Here is a 22,285-nt window from a genome sequence, read left to right as displayed (position 1 = left end):
CCCCACAGGAAGAAATCAATTGGCATAATATTGAATGAATGCAAAAGCCATGGAATCAGTCCACCATGCCCAACTCAGCAACCAGGAAATGCATATCAAGAAATTCTCTCCAGTTAACAATCTTTCAAACAGTTGTTTGTGGTATAGAGCTAATCGAACTGAGTTGAGTGCCACCTGTATGCAGGCAAAAAAAACTGCTTTGGGAAAACACGTGCATCTTTGGGTTGGATACATACTGAAATGCGGTGCTTGTTTTCTTCCTGTGATAATGAACCACAGCTTTCTGCCACACAAAACTTCAAAAAATAACTGTTGTGTGGTTGGTTGTAGTGTTACCTATATTATTGCACTGCCAGGTACAAAGTTAACCACTAATTTGCGATAGTATTTTTTTAAAAATCGATATTAATATCGCTAATATGACATACGTACGTGCAGAATCAATACGTTAAATCAAAATGATCTACAATCACCTCGACTTACGATGAAAAATTTCATAAAAATTTTTTAAAATGTATCAATTTTTTATAGTTTTCGTCAAATATATATCATATACGTACATATCTTGCAATTGATTGTGTCATCTTTAGTTTTGTTGTGCAGTTAGTTACCCTTCATGTGTGCTTGTGTAAGATGGCTAACTGTTTTGTTGTTAAGTACAGTCACTTCTTGACTTATGACCATTTTCGACTTACGTCTGAAGTGTGGAACCGAACTCCATCGTAAGTCGAGAAGTGATTGTATTGACTAATGCAGGCATTATTTTGACTGTAAACTGCTGAATGTATATATATATATATACTTATAAATACAGTAGAGCATTGATTATTCGACCCCCGATTAACCGACCACGTTCTAGTCGGCAAATTCAAATGCCCGCTAGTGACGTAGCGCTACAATATTTGGTTATGTCTTGGCTACTTTAATATTATTTTTGTTAAATTTTTGCATGTTTTAGCTGGCAGCACTGGCTCGACCATGAAAGGGAGGCTAGTATTTAAACCAGGCCTAATACATTATACTAATAATGTATTTTTTCATACTTTTCGGTTATCCGACTTTTCAGTTATCCAACCAACCCCAGTCCCCAATTAAGTCGGATAATCGATGCTCTACTGTAATATATAAATTTATAATTTATCAAATTTCTATTTATTAAAATATATATAGTGTTACATGTAACATAGAAAATTCATACAGGATAAATTCATATATTGCAAGAATGCTATTATTCCTCAACAACAATCAAATGAATAAAATGTTGAAACAAAAGTAATGAACATGAAGTACTAAACTTTAAAATTATCACATTGAAAAATCACTGGTAAGATCATCATCATCAGAATCTTCCTCACTAGAATGTTTTTTTATGGTTGAAGCAGATGATGGTTTTCAAGTGTAACATTTTATCATCGTTGCTTTTAAGTAGCTCCTTTGCTAATAACAGTACTTCACGGAATCAGAATTTGATTTTGTAGTTTAGTTTTTATTAAATTTAATTGCAAAAAATTACGTTCAACTGCTGCACTTGAATGAGGAAGCAATAAAAACATCTATTTACTGCCAAAGTAAAATAAAACAATATAGAAATATAGAATAAAAATGAATGTTTTGAAAGGTACTAAATTGAAAAGAAAGGTATTAGGATTTCATGAATGGTACTAGGAAAATGGTGTTGAGTATCTTGGTACTGGAGGAAGTAAAAAGGTATTAGATTAGTACAAAAGTACTAGGTGGAACAACACTGGTGCCAACTTTGTAGCCCCGATTCTGTTACCCGGCATCGCTGCTAGAGACGCCTCGACCTTGTTTCGCCATTCCTTCTACAAGCTCTATATCAAACAGCAAAGAAACTTGTGTAGCCTAGTTAATTTTTGTGGGCTTTGAGAAAATGCTTCTGGAATGTGATTGGCATTTTCCTGTGAAGTGCTTAGTCTATCCATTTCTTTAGGTGCTGAACAGTACTCCTATCTTGAAATTGCTTTATCTTACCTTGGATAGCATTGTCTGAAGGGGATCTTTTCAATGCTGATTTCTTTAATGACGGTTGCTTTGTGATAAAGGACATTATTTCAAAACATCAAAGTATGCACATTGCTTTCTGTTTAACAGTTGCTATTTTGAAGTATGACGTCATATTATCTCTCAGACATCAAGGCTCCACAGTGGTATCGATACAGTGATGCCAAATAAAAGTTTTTGATTGTACTTTCATAAAAATTCTGCAAGCAGTTTTATTTTGTTGTTTCTGATTCAAAAATTATCGGATATGGAAACCCAACCAGGATGGGAAAATTACATCTTCACTATCAGAAGCTAAAAGCAAAAGTAATCAAAAGTTATTGGGAAGTCTAGTTCTAATGAAGAACAGATAACATTAGAAAGAGTCTGAATATAAAGAAAATATTTGGATGGTTAGTTGAAGATACAATATCACTACAGACAACACGCATTAATATGAATTGCTCTGGGAACAGTAGTTAGTTTGCTTTATCGAAAATTCGTATTAACGATTTTCAGGGTCAAGGTCAAGGTTGTATAATTTAAGGAGTTAAGACTTAATAGATGATAGAAGTCTATATTATAATATTTTGAATTAATTTACCAAAATTAAATTTATTTACAAAAATACATTAACAATTTTCAAATCAAACAATATGAGGAGAAGATGGTACTTGCCATTTAAATATCGAGCAGTATATCAGAGTGGTTAAATAAAGTAAAGCTAAAAGAAATCTGTGATTTTTTTTCTGTTGAAGATAGATTGAAAAGGTAGATTTGGCACAAAGTAGCCAAACCTGGCATCACTTTCTTCCCAATATGCAAACTAGCATGTGTTTGCATGGGACTACATCCACTTAAGGGAGTGGATGTCTTTAAATGGATGTGAAGGTAATGTACAGTTCTTTAACAAATTCTGTAAAATTTTTGTTCACTTTATCATGTGAAAATTAATGTCATGACAATGGTATTTTATCAAGGTGATGACAAACTTTGCTTTAATGCAAAAATTCACTTTATCTGTATTAATTTTAAGGTGAGTCCACTGTATAAAGTTTATGAAAATAGTTGTTAATGAGAGAAAGATAATCTTAATATTTTAAAATTTTATTATGTATTATGTTTCTATTTTGTACATTTATGTTGTCTCTATGGGAATCTATGTTTTGTTTTTCTATATTTTCAAAGACACTTTTTTTCCAGTCTAGGATTGGATAAGTTTCTTTTTTTTATATTCTAGATTATTTTTTCAGTGTGATAATTTGCATAATAAAACTCTTACCATTAGAAATAAACTCAGGAATTTTTATTACTCTAGGATTATTTGTTAATAAATAAAAGATTCCTGCAATCAAAATTTTTACATTGCTGTTGATGTTTGAAAACTTTTTCCAGTGTTGTAGTCTGAACTGTGCACGAGTTTAGAAATAAAAGAAATTATGTATCATAATGTATACCTAGTTATATATTCATACAAACTTCTTTGTCATGCTTTAGTAACATTGTGAATATTTTATATGTTAATTTTAATTACAGCACATTTGTGAAATTTAAAATATATCATAATGTAAGTTAATAATATATCATAATGTAAATTACTCTGTTATTTGTCTTATTAAGTAATTTTTAAAATACCAGTGTAATTTCTCTTGCAAAATGCCTAAAATAAATTTTAAACTTAATTATAAGTAACATTATTTTATTTATTTATTTATATTCGCAAAGTATAATTAATATAGTATGAAGATTTGTTTTAAAAAGTTATTGTAAATTAACATAATAATTTGTCTAGGTGTGACCAGAGGGTCAGCACCTCTTTGATGTCTTGTCAGGACAAATCACCACGTCTCCGTTGACACGGGAGCCACGACGGCGAGTTTAGTTTGGGTTAAAAAGTAGGTCGTGCGAGCGGCCACGTGAGTAAGCGATCGGGTTCCAAATGGAAACCGAGAGAGAGCCTGACGGAAGTGAAGTACTCTGACACTAAAGTTAACAACTAAATAACCATTTAATTTCAACGAAAATGAGTACGTGATACAATATACAATATATATCGTGTTTTATCGACTTAGCCTATCTATCTAGCGGTCGTGAGAGAAAGAGTTTACAATTGTTTGCGAGTCGGGAAACACCTGCACTGACGGTGATGCTTCTTGATTTGGATTTCGTGAGGACTCTGAGGTCTAGGGTCTTGAGGTTATCCGGATTTGGATCGTTTGGGATAGGTCTGGATCAGGAAAGTTCTGGATCGATCTGGAAAAGTTTTTCTTCTAGGTACAGTTGAGGATAACGTGAAGATCAGATAGAGTACGATTGGCACCGACATAGGAAAATTTCAATGACTAATCCTAAAGGGACTGGCGATGACTGCCAATAGTCGGCAGCTAGTTGTTATATTGAAATGACAAAATTGGAACAACTGGTCAGAAGGTTGCATGAAAGCATCTTTATAGATGCTGAGAACTTAAAAGGAAGATATACTCCCAGATGTGAAAGTTGACAGATAGTTGACAAAGTTGATATTACAATGTTACATACCAAGTTGGTTACATTGTTACATTGTTTATGTTGAAGTCTGGATTCTCACATTGGCATTCTAATAACTCATTAATAAACGATTGAGTAGCTAAAGTAGTAAAGGCATCAGCCAGCCACTCTGAGGGACCTTGGTTTGATCTGAATATATTGGGCTTTGCCCCTCATCACTAAGCTGTCTCATTGTAGGCCTGACTGAACCCATGATAGGCTAAAAACTGCCCCTCTTAGTGTCTACATGATGGAAAAAAATTAACAAACTCATTAATATACTTTAGATAAGTATGTGGTATAGTTTAAATTTATCTTAGTGCCATTTTCTACAATAAAAGGATATGATCATTTGGATTAATGAGTAGCATTATAAAAAGAATATGTTTCACAATCTTTCATTTCATTCTATTTTACATTCTAAGCAAACAAAAAAACTAATTCAGTGTAATAAATACACTGAATTAGTTTTCTGTTTTGCATAGCTTGATAATATCATAGATATGAATTCTTGTGGTAAAAATGATATGGTTAAAATATTATTCTGAACTATTAAATAAATTTAAAAGTGAGTGCGTTTTCTCAAATAAAAAGTATTTTACATTTTTTTGAATATGAGTAATCTCATAACTAATTTTTCTTGAAATCAGAAGTATACAGATACACTGTTATTTATTTTAGTGTAGATTTCTGAACATCCGTATCATTTCCATGAATTTAGATTTAACATAGTATTTAATTTCTTAAGTAGGTATAAATATATTCATATGTATGAGATACATTTCTGGGCAATGATCAACTGACTGATAGTCAAGTAGGTGATGGTTAATTGGGTGACAAAAATTTTTGTATACCTAGCAACTGTACAATTTGGCAGATTGTTTTGTTTTTGTAAATACTGTAAAATAAGCATAAATATAAATCACAAGTCATCCAAATTTATGGATTTTTATGAATGGACTATGAAAAATTTTAAAAACATATGATGTTGATTATGAAAGAGCAATAGCAGGTTATCAACATCAGCATAAATGTAGATGTTACAATGAAACCAACCAAAGGACTTTGATAAAAGTTTTAAAGTATGGTGAGAAAAATATAATAGAATATTTATGTGGTATTGCATATAACTATAATATGAATTAATAAATTTTAAATAAAAATTTTGTTTTCAATTTCAAATACTAATAAACTCTTCAAACCTGTTACTGGTGCGTTCTCCTAAATTACACAAATAAATAACTGGTTGCAAATGTTTTTGAATCACAGCAACGGTTCTTCGTCAGGTAATTTTTCTAAATTTCCGACGGAATGCTGCTCTTAGACAACGAAATTCAAACCTTATAACTTTCGAATGCACGCTTCCATTTATCCGCTTATCTGCTTTCCGAATATTCTCTGGCATGGAGATAAAGATGTGTAATTTCAAATACTTTTTGTTTTAATGTATATATATATATAAAGTGTAAATATATTTGCTAATTACAAAATATTATTAATAAATACATTAAAATCTATTTTTTCTTTATTTTAATATCATACAATTATACCTTTTCATTTTAAAATTATTTTTGGGCCACTTTCTTTAACCATCTAATTTTTAAATGGTTCTACAAATTTTGACACATGATATAAATGAAAATATTAACTAGCTGACTCATTTTTTTGCATAGGAAATTTCAATAAAACTTCTATACAATTTTGTAATTCTAAATAAAATTACAATAAAAATAAACTTGATTATAAGCAAGGTTTTTCATAAAAGAACAATCTAAATATATAATAACTCCTCCCTCAAAAAAATATTTAAATGTACTGGGTAGTAAAATCAATAGAAAAGATTAGGAATTTAATAAAGAAAACAATAAAAAATTTTATTTTGTCAATTATTTGTCTATTATTTTGTTGCCCAGATGTCCCATATCCACTTGGCGGTAGCCCAGTTGAATATTGCCCATTGCCCAGTTGACTGTGCTTACCTTGCTATTATCTAGTTTTATTTGGTAACAGTAAGACATGCATTTTTAGACAGATATTATTATTGAATTTAATCAAAGATACACAACGTATTTACAGTTTATAAGTAACATTTGAAATGTTAAAGAATGTTTGTGAATAATTCTGTATTAATGTTACAATGATTTAATTTCAGAATTTATTGCTTTAAAAATTGCAATGACTAACAACAGAAGTGCAGAATATTATGACAATGAAGCAGAAAATACTTTTTTTGAGAATGAAGATTTTGAAACAGGTAATTAAAAAGAGTATTTTTATTTTGTTGTAACTTAATGTCTATAATACGTTAATATTAATGACTGGATGAATGAGATGATAATGGTCTAAGCCTCCTGTTCTAAATGACCCAGATTGTAATGCAGAGAGTTAAAAAAAAACTTTAAGCATTACAGATATTAAGGCAGTGGTTTCCAACCTTTTTGTACCTGCGCCCCCCTTTAAACAAAAAAATTGTTGCGCCCCCTAATTTTTCTAACAATCTAATTTCATAAATACTCAACTGATATTATAATTTATTTAATGGGCTACAAAATAATATACAATATTATGTAAAAATATATATAAAAAAATAATTATTTATTATAAGAAATAATAATTTTAAATGTAATAAAAACAAATCTTACAAAAATACAAAAAAAAGAATATATAATTAATACAACATTATAAAAATTTAATGCGATGGTTGAGCTGCATGCCCCCTTGCAACAGCTTCGCGCCCCCTAGGGGGCGCGCCCCACAGGTTGGAAACCACTGCATTAAGGTGACCTTTTCAGACTAACAAACAGAGTAATAATGTAAAACTTAATATGTAATAAATATTTTATTAATAATTACAATATCTATAAGAATCATATGCATCAAAGAATATTGCATGTGTTTTCTGCTGGAATGACATTTAATATAATTTTGAAATTGCTTTTCTATTATTATTTATATTAATGTATATACACTCTTCAATCAAGTTCTATATCAATAAACTTTATGGAAAAGTTTTTAATGAAAACCTTATGAAAATTTACTGTAAATTATAGAAAAATTATTTCCATCTAATTGCTAACAATTAACTGATATAATTAATTAACCTAATGAACTAACTAATTAATACATATTAATAAATTTTTATTGACAGCCTGTGTGTAAAGATAAGTAATCATAATCAATCATTATTTAATATACTAATTAATAAAAATAAAAAATGTTCAAAAAATAAGTTGTGAATGAATTTACATTATATAAATTAATAAATTACTCAGATTATGAAAATATTTAAATGCTAGCACAATAATCATCTGTCTAATAAATACTCTTATTTTTTTCTGTATTTAATGGAAATTAATTACAAGACGATTCTAATTTATAAATGACTGCATTCTTGGAGCGTATATTTAATAAAAATTTACATAAATTAAGATCTTCTATAGAAATATGTTTTTTAAATATTTTGAAAACTTCATTCTGTGAATACAGAATGTAGTTTTCCATACATACATAAATAGTAGTAACAGTTACTACTATTTATCTCTCACTTGCAAAATTGATTAACTCCACAAAACAAAAAGTAGAGAAATTGATGATATTCATTATTTTTTAAGCTTTAAATTGAGATAAACATTGTAGAATGTCATTACTTTAAAGTATAGTTTTGCTGTAATAATATACAAAATTAGTTATGTGAAAAATGTAAAAATAATAACACTCATACGAAGATCTATGAATGGAGTTAATTGATTTCACTTGTGAATGGCTCAGCTAATGAAAATAAAATAACATTTGATGAAATTTGTAACAAAAATATATCTGTTATATATATGAAAAAATATTTTCATAAAAAATTCAGTTAAAAATTACCTGTAGAATATAAAAAAAGAGTTTCCAAAAAATTTTTTCTCCAAGAAAAGTAGTTTGATTTGAGTTTTTTAAACTCTGCATAAACTTATCTTTTGCTTCTTTAACATATTATTATTGTGTATTATAGGATTTCTGATGCTTTTTTCTAGACAGGCCAATTAGTTTGTCATACATTTTATTATAAAATGCCTTTCCTGTTAGCAACCCATTGAATTTATCTAAACTTTGGAACCAACTAAAATCACAGAACTCTGAATGGGAATAAACAATAATTAACTGGAGTGGACTCTGAGTCTCACATTACTTAACTTCAATAATATGATGAGAACTGATACATTCGGTAAGGGCTGAATGTATCAGTAATTAACAGATTAATGTTAACAGATTATTGGCCATTCTGTACATATACATAGAATGGAACAATAATCTAATAAACATTTTAAAATAGGAAAAATTTTTTAAAACAAAATTTACAAAAATAATTGAAGATGAAACATTACAATGTATTACTGCAGTAATCGGTTCTTCAATACCTTCAGTTAATTAGGTTTTGGATAACCCTGTGTATAAGCACATAATAAGATTTGTTTATCATCATCATTTATATTATGAAAGAGGAGGATGCATTATTTTAAAATGGCATAAAGTAAGATTTCATAAAACAAAATCGTACAATATTTATAATTACCAAAATTTCTAATCTTTTATTTATTTTATATGAAAAATTAATGTTATGTAATGTTAGTAGAAAATACTGAAATTAAAATTATTAATGAATAACTTTATTTTTATACTTTTGTTAATATATTCTATTCAATAAATGCTTTATCAGTTTTGTAAGAATCATTGCTGTCATCATCAATTCACCATGTAAGTTTGTAAGGTTTATCACTTCAGTATTGTGTATATTAAACAGATTAATGAAGTGTTTATATACACGGTTTTTAATAAATAAGATTAAATTTACTCGTAATTTTAATAATAATTAATCCTTGGAATTAGTTACATTTCTAATTTTAAAAGTATTGAGTAAATGAGTCTCAATAACTTTAAGTAAATTGTTATTTGTCAGAAGTATCGCCAATTGCATCTGTATCTATGTGGAGTCGTAAAGATATTCAAGGATTTAAAGAACTATTACGTAAAGAAGGGGGTGATGGAATAGTAAAAGTTGGACATGGTGAGACAATGACTGTTCGTGTTCCCACCAGATCTGATAGCAGCTGCATTTTTTGGGAATTTGCAACAGACAATTATGATATTGGATTTGGATTATATTTTGAATGGACCAATAATCCTGGTACTCAAGTCTCTGTTCATATAAGTGATAGTGAAGATGAAGATTATGACGATGATGGTAAGTGCGAAATTGAATTTAAAGAATTAATTAAGATGACTGTATTGAACACTGTTTAACGTCATTTCTAATTGATTTTTTAATGATACACTAAGATTGATTAAATTAGAAAATTTCAATTGGTTTAATTAATCTGTTTGTAAAAACTATATAATATGTAGTCATTCAGTTCCTATTTAGATGCATTGGAAGATTTTATGAAGACCATCATTATTAAAAAGTTCTATAGTCTTCCTGATTAATCAGTACATTTGATATAATTAGGAAAGTAAAGAACAGCCATAGAATTCCTATGCATGTTATTCAGAAGTGGTAATACAGTGCTAGACAAAAATATAAGTGTAATAATATTTTTAGACTGTAAATGAGTAAATTGTTTAAATGAGATGAGAACAATCAAAAATAATCTATTATATCTATTGTTTTATTATATTAAACAGTTTTATACTTACAAATTATTTGAAAACAAAATATTTAAAAAAAAATCAAAATTTTACATAGACAAAATTATAAGTTCACTGTAAATTTCATGCACAATCATGGGACAAAGTACGCAAATGAAGTTACATCAAACATTTTCACATAGTGTACAAAGAGATACATTACTTGTAATAATCATTGAGAGAACAAGAAACATGCCAAGTGGATGTCGACTCAGAGAACTTGAAACTAGACAGATTTGTAGATTTCATGGCAGTGGAGCAAGCCACTAGGAAATTGCTATTGCAGTTAGCTGTTCTCAATGTATTGTAGCTAATGTTATAAAATGTTGAATTGATGGAGCTGCTAAAAAGGGTCCTGGAAGAAAATGTTGTTTATCATCTCATGACAAAAGATAGATTTGTTTACTAGCAACTTGATCTAAGTTATCAGCAAGTAAAATCAAATGGGCTGCTAGACTTGCTCGTTCAACTCTGACTATTTCTTGAATTTGATTATTAGTAAAATAATTGACACATGTTGCCATTTCATTTAAACTATTTATTTATTTACAGTCTAAAAACATTACTTGAATTTATATTTTTGTGTAGCACTATGTGTATTTTCTTCTTTATTTTCTGCACAAATTTTAATTTTTTTCCCATGTTCTGGAATTTTCCATGTTTGATTGTTGGAAGTTCTTGGCTTTGAATCTTGCTTTTTTTATACATGATCAAGAACCTAAATACAAGTTGTTACTCTCTTTACTGTTATGTACTATCATACTCCACATATTGAAGTTCTATCAAAAATAAATAAAAATAACTAAAACCGGAAACAGGTTCATGTATAGGATCATTCATTAGTTTATATTCATAAATGACATTTTACTGTATATAAATATTTTAGTAGCATTTATTGAATATAAACATAGTGGCAATACATGTGACCTGTATATTCACCAAATACTTCAGAATCAGTTTACAAACAATGTCACACTTCATGTTTAAATTACTTTAATAAAATTATGTCTACCTTTGCTCTGATGACTCGTGCACTTTTTGGGATTTGTCCGAAAATGTGCTTGGGTCATCAAAAAATTTATGCACCCTTCTCATCAAAATTATCACTAAATCAACACATTGGAATTTGTGACTACTCTACAAGCACTAATTTACTTGAAACTACTTGTGCTATCTTAGAAAATTTTGAAAGAAAAAAGCAACTTATGCTGTATATTTAGATATTACATAGGCATTTGATTCTGTGCTGCCTTATACCCTTTTACAGACTTTATATGAAAATTCCAATATCAACCCAGCTCATCATTAAAGGATTAATAACTACTTTCTGTCCCATAAACATAAGATAAAAAAATTGGTTGGTAATTTTGAGTTCCTAGAATTTTCTCCTCTATATGGTATCCCTCTGGGTTCAATCTTAAGCTCATTTTTCTTTTCAGTATATATTGAAATTTTTTTTTTACTAATAATAAATACAAAATAATTGCATATGCTGATGACATAAAGCTTTAAACTATGACCCTCTGATATTACAAACAGATCTCAACATCTTAGCTTCTGCTTTTAGTAAGGTAACTTTGAAAATCAATATTCAGAAAACAGTAGTGATGTGTTTTTCATTGATCTGTAATCCTCCCATCCCATTTTTAAATAAGCAAATGATTAAATATGTTGACTTGTACAGTGACCTGGCAATAATTTTTGACTATAGACTGATTTTTAAACTTCACTTTGATAAGATCATAAAATTCCTCTCAATTTGTCTGGGAATACTATTACAATTCTGTCACCTAATTGCTTCTAAAAAAGTTCTTACTACTGTTTTTTTGTGAAATTTTCAGTCTTTAATAGACTACTGTTTGCCAATCTGGTCTATTGCTGCTCCTCTGCACTTAACAAAGTTAATAAAGAAATTAACAAAGTTTACTTTTTATTAAACAAATTTAGTAATCTGGCCATTACTCATAACCCTGATGTTGCTGGAGTCTGACTTGGCCTTCTCCCTCTAAATGAAAGAATTAAATACTTTGATCACATCTTATGTTTTAAATTTTTTAACAAACTAATAAATAATAACTGGTTAAAATTAAGAGTTTCCACCAAAACAACAAGTGACATATCATATTTGTTCACTTCTTTCCATCATTTATCTATAATCCATAAATGTTTTATTAATTGGTTTGCAGATCTTATGTCCATAGTGGAACATTATCTTCTTTATAATTTTAAACAATATAAGCATGCTTGTCAGTGTTTCTTATGTAATTTGTAAGTTAGTAAATGTCATTTTAACATTATCTCTTTTTACTCTCTTTTATGTTTACTTTTATATGTCTGTCTTATCATTTACACATGTTATTACTACATATATATTATTTTTTTATATCTTTATTGTTTAATGTATGTATTTTTTAATCATTTTTGGTATTTTCTTGTTATTTGGAAGTGGAAATTTATTGTCTCTTGACATTTCCTACTATATGTAAAATAAGTAAACAAACAGAAACTATCTTAAATTTATCTTTGTATACTAGTACATTTACCAATTAACAGGACTTACTATACTGGAAAATTATGGATGCAGATATTTAGTCTTACAGATCAGAAATAATATTTTGTATTTAGTTCAGCTGAAAAAATATTATTTCTGATCTGTAAGACTAAATATCTGCATCCATAATTTTCCAGTATAGTAAGTCCTGTTAATTGGTAAATGTACTAGTATACAAAGATAAATTTAAGTTATGATAAAGGACACAAAGGCATAATAATTAAACAGAAACTATCAATTACAAATATAAATATGCTCTTGTCTACTTCAATCTTCTGTATGTATATTATACTGTTTGTATAAAATACTATGTAATAATTGGATATAAAATTTAATAATTAGCTTGAGTAATTATTCAAATAATTTAGTTAAAGATATAATTCATTATTCATGAACATTATGTAATTGAATTATATTGAATATTTAGTGTAAATCTGTAACTGGAAACTAAAATTATGAGTTAAAAAATTATTCATATATATCCTTACTTAATATAAATTTAAGAACTGTTGCTAAATTATTACTCAATGCATTTGTTAACATAATACAGATAAACCAAAAAAATGTTTTTTCTTGGATTTGTTGTAATTTTATACTTCTATGGATGATAATTATCACTCTTATTGGAATGTCACAAATATATTGTATTTTATGGCATATAAGAAGCAGTCCATTTTAACTTATAGTAAATCCTTTTTTTCTCTAAATATTCTATGTTTAATAAGTAAGTCATCCCGTTTCTTTGGCATTTGCTGCAAATATTCAATATTATTTTACTGTATTCTGGTATGAAAAAGGAAAATTGGAATGCACACTTTTATTTATAAGGAAAGAAAGAGGAGTTTAAAAGAAGTAATTTATAATTAAAATTTATTATTAAAATATTGAACATAAATACATTCAAAAGCTGCTTAGCTACAGCTAATAAAAACAATATGTTTAATTAAGTAATAACCTTTTTTATTCAAGAGTTGAGCTAGATAGAGGTTACCTGTAGTCTACTGAAGGCTGTTAGGGTATTCATTAGCCTATGGGAAATCACAAGTTTTTGGACAAAAATTATATCTTGTGTCATAAAATAGAGATGCAGAATGTTTTCAGGACTCAAAATTTCTCTGAAAATTATTGCACATTAGCTCAGGAAATAAAAGAGCAATTTATTAAATAATTAATACTGTATTTTTGCAGATTGACTGGCATGCAGCATATAACTGGAGAGACCAGCATGCCAGAAACCCCAGGGCTATCAGTATGCTGACTAAACTGTGACTAAAAAATAAAATTAATCAGATGTAACAAAACTAGTTATTAAAGAAAATATTCTTCCGAGTACAATAAAATAACGTTTTAATTTGACTGACAGAAGAGAGTTTTTGTTTACAGAGCAATAAAACAATTAGCCGCTTATTGACATTAGTAATGCTAGTACTGTAGTTATTGTAGGCTGCAATGACAGGCTACTTTAATCCTGAAAGATAACACTTTCCTATCAAATACAAAGCAGATGTTAATTGGCATAAGTTGAGATAATTGACATAGATTCTGAAACTTGATATGTTCATTTTTGTGTTTTTGGATCAAATTACAATAAAATAAACATAAAAAGCACTTTCAGCATTCCATGAGTATTTTACATCATTAGAAAGAAGACAAAATGCAGAAATTAAACATATAATTTAACTTTTGATTTAATGCTGACAGTTTCACAATTTTAGAATGAAAACTAGCATCTATGAGTTTCATGTTCCCTCTGGAAAGGGATGTATAATCTCACTTAAACTGGCGTGCAGGTTTTTACCATACGAAAATACAGTCGAGTTCTCATAAGTTGTCATAGGTATAACTAGACATCGTCGGTTAAGTAGTCAGTTTTCTGTGGTCCCGGCCGACTTACATAGGCATTAGTGTTAAAAAAACTCTGGTTTACTCGACACCGTTTAACTCGTCGCCACTGGATAAATTGCCATACTTTTTCTGTCCCACACTCATTTAGACATTTGATAAGTTGACTCTCCTCCTGAAAAAATACCATACAGCTTAATGTCACAGCAGAATCCAATTTTTCATTTTCTTACCTTTCATTCATGTGTTATTTGCAGCAAGTGTTTCACATTTCTGTTAGAAATGAGTATCCAGACCTAACAACAATTACGCTGAAAGAAAAATACGAACTTGTATCTGAATTTGAACATAATAAAACTTTTCAAGCTGAATTTTCAAAACAAGAAAACCTTCCAAGAATAACATTGGTTGGAATTCTGAAGAAAAAAGAGGAAATTAAGAAACTTTTTCTTGGATCTTTGTCGCAGCTGTCTCAAACGCCAGAGAAAGATGCCGTACAAAGATGTCAAAGATGCTCTGGTACGTTGGCCGAAGCAAATTCGTTCATTGAATCTTCCTGTTTTGTGGCCGATACTGAAACAAAAAGCAATGGAAATTGCTGTGGTACTTGGAGTAGAAACCAACTTCAGTACCAGTGATGGATGGTCAGAGATATACATTGCATGCACTGTATAAAATACTACTGTATTTTCCTAATTGTAGTTTTGTGGTTTTTTCAACTTCGCTTTAGTCATCATATCGGGTAACTCAACACATTTCCACTTCCCTTTGGGGTATCGACTTACACGGACTCGACTGTATACGATTTCATGGTCTACCCGGATAGACTGACATACCAAACAATCTGCAAAAATATGGTAATTATTATTACTATATAGTATGGAAAACTCAAATCAGATAAATAATTAAATAGACTTACCATATAATTTGCCATACAACATTAAACTGATCAATTAACATAAAAATTTTTAATTAAAAGAATGCCATTATCATTGTAGGATAGTACAAACAATTGTAAATTTGATGTAATAAATTGATTAACAGAATTAAAATTGAAATCATCACCAATGCTACAAATGGCCTGTTTTTTGCATGGGATGATAATTAACAGTTGTTTTGACATCCATAAATGCAAAAATTATTTACAATGACAAAGATGTACAATTTTTTCTGAAAAATGATTTAATAAATGCACAAAGTTTTTGCAAAAAGATAAACCTTACTTACATTTTCATTCTTATTATTATTATTTTTTTAAAGACAACCATATTTTTATGATATTTTAAAATACATTTTCACATTAATATTTTTTACTTTTTTAATAAATCTACAAAATAATATGTAAAAGTAAAGAGGAAATAATGTTTATAAAATGATGATAAAACTTATGTTTAGCTATTTAATTGAGACAATTCAGAAAACATTTTTAAACAAGTTTATTAATTTGCAAATTTTTTTATAGAGATTGAATAAATATTTCATTTTAATTTAAGCCAACACAAAATTCACCCATTAATTAGTGTCAAAAAGCATTTTGAAATAAAAAGTGAATTTTCTTTTTTAAATTTTTTTTGTAGTTTTGTTCAGATTTTTTGTAAAAATTGAAACTGTGGTTCAGTAACTTGTTCGTACTGACTGTAAGTAGGCAGCGATGCAACAAGTGATTGAATTGATCAGAAACAAAGTAAACAACAATTCAATTTCACTTTTAAAATCTGCATCTCTGCTATAAAATATGGTGATTATTAAGGAAAAATCAATTTGATAAATTATATAACCATATACAATACTACACTTAAAAATTCATCAGATCTACTCCATTCAGTGTGACGACAAAATGTGGAGCATTTTCAAATATTTCAATGTCTTCTAGTTTTTGTTTATGGTCACTTGCATTTGTTTTTATATCAACTGACTACACTTTATTTGTTTATTTTACATTTAATTGGAACTATCATTAGGCAAAAGATTTCCATCCCCCAAATAACACAATTTACCCAAAAATACAACAAAATATAATTAAAAATAACAAATAAAATTAACAAAGTAAAATAATTTTAAAAAGAAATAAAGATCATACATTATGTAGAAAGTGTTGGCATAATTGTTTATATTTTGTAAAATCTTGAAGGTGAAGTTCGATGGGTGACATTGATCAATGGAACGATAAAAACAGGGTCTGTGACTTAATACTAATCGATAAAAAGGGGTATGTAGATAACACGATCTAGTTATTCTGGAGGGAACTTTCTACCTGAGCCAATAATTGTATATTATGCCATTAAAATATTTATAGATTAAAATTCGGAAGAAATAGAATAAATTAATTAAAATTTAATTAAATTAATTCTATTTATAACAATTAAAATTCAAAATAAGTAAAGTTTGAAATATGAATAATAAAAAATAATGAAAACAGGTTTTTTGTTATAAAATGGGAAATTTTAGTAAGAAAATTGAAATTAAAGTGTAAAAACTGTGCCTGACAGCTTTCAAAAATTAGAAACAAAGACTTGAAGGAGAAAAATTATGTTCAACTTTGCATTTTCATAGGATTATTTGATTCAAGACAAAATTCTATAACAAGATAAGTTTTAAAATACATAGATAAAAAATTTTTTTTAGAAAATAACAAAAACTTTAAAAAACTTTATTCCTCCTTAAAATTCTCTATTTTAAGGAGGAATAAGGAACTGTTACTATAAAATGTGTTGTTGCTCTTGAATAGGTGTGTTTAAAAACTAATAATTAAAAAGTATTTTTCTAACTTCACATTTTACCAATAGTAAATGTAGAGGTTGGAGTTAAAGTGTTTGAGACAAAGTGCAAATTTACAGTGGGAATATTTTAAAAAATCAAATTTATTACAATTTTCAACTAAGTAGTTAGCCATTCTTTTATTAAAAGCTTATTATTATAAAAATTATTTATTCAAATATACAGGGTGCGGCACCAAAATATGGACAAAATTCAATTTCAAATTCCCGCCATTCTGTACCACCGGTAGATGTCGTGTTTGGCGTTCAAATAGCTTGACATGTGTACTAAATCATTTTAGCCGCAAAACAGTTGCCATGTTGAAACAGTGCCGAGTATAACCGAAGAGCCGCGATTATCGAAAGTGTTCGCGTTGGGTGCTCGGCGACAGAAATTATTTGGGTCTTCGGATACCCGAGATCGACTGTTTATGGTGTCGTTGCAAAATACAATCAGTCGGAGAAGTCCAATGAAGGTTTTGCAACACCGGCAAGGAAAATTCACTCGAAGGAGCGCATTGTCAGAACCCCCGAAATCGTTCAACGGGCTCAGGAGCTGATTTTTGAGGATTCAGGTCGGTCGATCCAAAAATTGTCGTCGGTTGTTGGTGTGAGCGAGAAAACTATGCGTAGAATTGTTGAGGAAGACCTCACTACAAGTCTTACACAATTAAAGTGAGACAGATGCTTTCTGAAGCTGCCAGGACAAAGCAAGTTGAACGCTGTAACCTGCTTTTGTGATCCTTAAAAAACAATGCTGCCGGACGACTCAGATTTTTTTCTGACGAGAAAATTTTTACTATTGATGCGAAAATCAGTCGAAGGAATGACCGATGGCTTGCCCACGACCCAGATGTCTCCGTTATTGCAAAAACGAAATTTCCGGCAAATGTTCATGTGCTAGGTGTTGTGTCCAGTGAGGGTGATGTCGTGCCACCGTATTTCTTTAACAAAGGGGAAAATGTCACAAAAGATGTTTATTTGCATGCTCTGTCAAATGTAGTGAAGCCATGGATGGAAACTGTGTCATCTGGAAAGCCGTATGTTTTCCAGCAGGATGGTGTGCCCGCCCACACAAGTCATTTGGTGCAAAATTGGTTGTCGGACAACGTCGACATGTTTTGGTCGAAAGAATTCTGGTCTCCCAACAGTCCAGACTTAAATCCTGTGGACTTCTACGTATGGAGCATAGTTGAAAGGGTTGCAAACAAGACCAGACATGCAAACATCACATCGTTGAGAGCCGCTATTGATGTGGCATTCACCAATATCGACCGTGAGACATTAAAGCGCGCATGCGCACGATTCAGACCGAGAATAGAGGCGGTCATTCAAGCAGGAGGGGGCTATATTGAATAAATGTATTCTGTATGACATTGCAAACAATGTGATTAAAAAAAATTTGTAAACCTTTTCGTTTTTTCGATAAAAAATATGTTTGAAAAAAATGTGTAATTTGTCCGGATTTTGGCGCTGCACCCTGTATATACAGGTATCTCTCATACAACATGGTACTTCTACAACACCGTTTTGTTTTAAGACTGTTTGAAAATTGGGGATATTCCCCATACAAAATGACTTCCAGTTTCACTCTAACATGGTTTTGGGAATCATCTATACAAAATTTCATAATTTTTAAGTAAACTTTTTAATTATTTGATATTTTTTTTTAACCAAGTAAGTATGCATGTTGTCTCAACTTTGCCTGCAGATTTTAGAATATTGAACATTTTCAATTTGTTTTGTACCTTGCATTATGCTTACTTTAATGAAAACTGATAGGACAAGGAAGAAAAAAAATGCTAAACTAATTTGCCTATCAACCAGGTTTCGTCATTGCTTTCAGACTTTAGCTCTTAAGACTGTCACTGTGTTTTCTTTTTATAGATTAATCTTCATATTTAGTAAAGTTTATTTAAACATTTTTAGGTAAGTGTTATTAAACTTTCTTTAACTATGTATTACTTATCTACAAATGATTAATTTATTCACAAAAATGACAAATGAAATACAATAGTATCTCAGTTCTCAACTCAAACAGTTCCATATTCAAACACAAATTCTGGAGAAAAAATCTCTAGGTACTTGGCTGAACAAACGTGACCCTCTAGAACAAATTTTCGATTAATAATATTTTTATTTTAATTTGTCATCCATAAAAAATTATGATAAAAATAAAAAAATGAAGACATTGCTGATACTTCTGATCGAGATAAACAAAAAGCTCAGAAGATGACAATACTGTGTAAAAAGAAAATGCCCTTTTTAACTAAAATTCATATTAAAGCATCCTACAATACTTTTAATCATGATTGTTAGTTAATTATTGATTGCTTTAATAAACATATTTCTCTTAGTGATGGAAAAGAATACCTACTCCTTAATTGTCAAGTCTACTCCTTAAAGTAAACTTGTCTGATTATCCTCTAATTTCGTTATAAAATTATTTTTGTTGTAGAAAAGCTGCATTTTTTATTTGTAAAATATCTCTCAATAATTTTTATCATTACTAACCTAGAAAAATTTATCACATATCTATTCAATTCTCATACATACAGACAAAATTAAAGAAAATCAATCTAATTTTTTTGTCAAAGAATAATGAAAAGTAAGTATTTTAAATTTAGATAAAAAGTTCACTTCATTTACTATAATATTTAATAATAATAAATTATTATTTATTATTATTAAATATTATATATACAGGGTGGGCCAGCGAAAACGAAACGGCAGAGTGTTCGTGTTTGTCCAAGCAAAGCGCTCGGACAGGTCGATTTTACTCTCGAGGGGACATCTTTTGCAATAAAGTTTTTGCGATTCTGAATATTAACTAAACAAACATTTTTTTCGAAATAAATGTTTGTTTAGTTAATACAAAATAAATGAGTTTTTAAAATTTTTTGTTGTCTGTTGAATTCAGAATCGCAAAAACTTTATTGCAAAAGATGTCCCCTCGAGAGTAAAATCGACCTGTCCGAGCGCTTTGCTTGGACGAACACGAACACTCTGCCGTTTCGTTTTCGCTGGCCCACCCTGTATATATATAATATTTATTAAATTAATTATTTATAATTATAATATTATATAAATATTATTTATAATTATAAGTCTATCAAAAATCGCTACGAACTTTCCGAACAACCCAATATATATAATATATATATATATATATCATTCACATAACAATATTAATTTTAATTAATGATGATGATTATAATTAACAAGTACGTAGAACTCGCCCAGGAAATAAGGCATCTGTGGAGGATGGATAGGGTGCTTATTGTACAGTACCTGTTGTTCTCTCTTACAGGTGTCATACCACACACACTACACAAAAGTCTGGGAACATTACAGTTGAATAGAAACACATACGTCACACTACAGAAGGCCACTATATTGAATACTTATTGTTAGGAAATTCCTGAATACAGATACACACACTGATACACTTACTTAATTTTTTGTATTGTTCTGGTTGCTTTGCCTCGACTCTGGTCTGGTGTAGTACACAGTCAAGGCCGTCTACATTATACAGGTCATAAACCGAAGCCAAAACTTTTGGTGACGTCATTCCTTGGGTTCGTTAGAAATGCATTAGAACAAGATAGACCCGAACGAGACTTCATTTGTGATCGAATTAGCTGTGGTTAGTTGCAAATGTTATAAAAATTATTAGTTGTAAACTATTTCCATGGATTAATATTAAATCAATAAAGTAAGTTAAACTTGAAATACAATAGATTGATGTTCACATATTAAATCTTAATTAAAGAAAATGAGTTATTTTTATTCATGAACGCTAAGCCTAACTGATGTTTGCAATGCAAATGATTTTCAAAAAATTCATACTTTAATAATTTAATGTAGTTTGGTTATTTTATTTATTTATTTATTTATTTTAATTTTTTGCTATTTGAGTAAATAAGATAACTTATTAATAAAATAAGAATTTAGAACTATATACATTTATCATTTTTAGATGTAAATATACATATAAGCGAATGATCAATATAATACTAAACTTGTTTAAACTATTCTAAAATTTAAACAATATGACTGTCATATTTTCTATATTTTTTGAAAATATGATGTATAAATTTGTATTTATAAAAATTCTTACAAACAAAAAAATAAAACAGTATGTTCCAAGAGTACCATCATATGTCAAACAAAAAATAATGGTAAAAATACAGTTTCTAAATCTAAGTACTGTACTGTACATGTATGTATAGAAATGTAATTGATTACTGTGCATACATCCATAGTGCAAATGTAATAGACACAATTTAGATTGATTACATTTAAATTAATATTTAACATTTTTAAACAAAGACAAGTTTCTAGCATAAGATGCATATATACTGTATACAAATGTATTATATATATTATGTATTCAAAACTCAAAATTTATACTTTTTCAGATTTTTTCATATGTATATTTATAAATAGCAATTTAAATCCTTCTCTTTAATTTTAGATGCCACGAAAATGTTGTGTACTAGGTTGTACGTCTAATTATGGTACACTAGAAGGAATAGACTAATGTTTTCAGGTTTCCCAAAGGTCTTGTTTGACATAAAAAATGGATTAAAGCAATACATAGAAAAGATTTCAAACCAAATACTAATTCTGTAGTATGCATACATCATTTTGATGAACAGTTTATTATTAGAGAAGAAAGTGCAGTGTGTGATGATGGTACCGTTCTCACTATTCAACATAGATATCCTAGTCTAAAAAAGGATGCATTTCCTACAAAATTTCCAAATCAGTCATCATACTTATCTACTATACTTCCAACAAAAGATGCAATGCAGAAGAAAGATCAGCTGAATTGCTTGAAAGAGAAGAAAAAAAGTAAAAAAATTGGTTATCTACAGATAAGATTAATTTTAAGGAGTTAGAAAAACTTGGAAGGAAAAGAATTCCTGTAGATTGGATT

At 29.0% G+C, this 22,285-nt stretch overlaps 1 protein-coding gene across 1 annotated transcript in view; it reads left to right on the top strand.

Moving 5' to 3' along the window:
- LOC136981112 (Golgi resident protein GCP60-like) overlaps positions 1-22,285 on the top strand; it is a 45,918-nt gene that overhangs the window by 3,328 nt on the left and 20,305 nt on the right. Inside the window, exons 2-3 of the mRNA XM_067277389.1 lie at positions 6,680-6,781; positions 9,467-9,751. Coding sequence (XP_067133490.1) covers positions 6,703-6,781; positions 9,467-9,751 — 364 coding nt within the window. The 5' untranslated portion in view covers positions 6,680-6,702. The remainder of the gene's footprint in view (positions 1-6,679; positions 6,782-9,466; positions 9,752-22,285) is intronic.

This window comes from Centruroides vittatus, unplaced genomic scaffold, assembly GCF_030686945.1.
Source record: "Centruroides vittatus isolate TY-2023 unplaced genomic scaffold, ASM3068694v2 contig_743, whole genome shotgun sequence".
In the NCBI taxonomy this organism is placed as follows: domain Eukaryota; kingdom Metazoa; phylum Arthropoda; class Arachnida; order Scorpiones; family Buthidae; genus Centruroides; species Centruroides vittatus.
The sequence above is the reverse complement of the archived record's forward strand: the minus strand, read 5'-3'. Positions and strand labels throughout refer to the sequence as shown.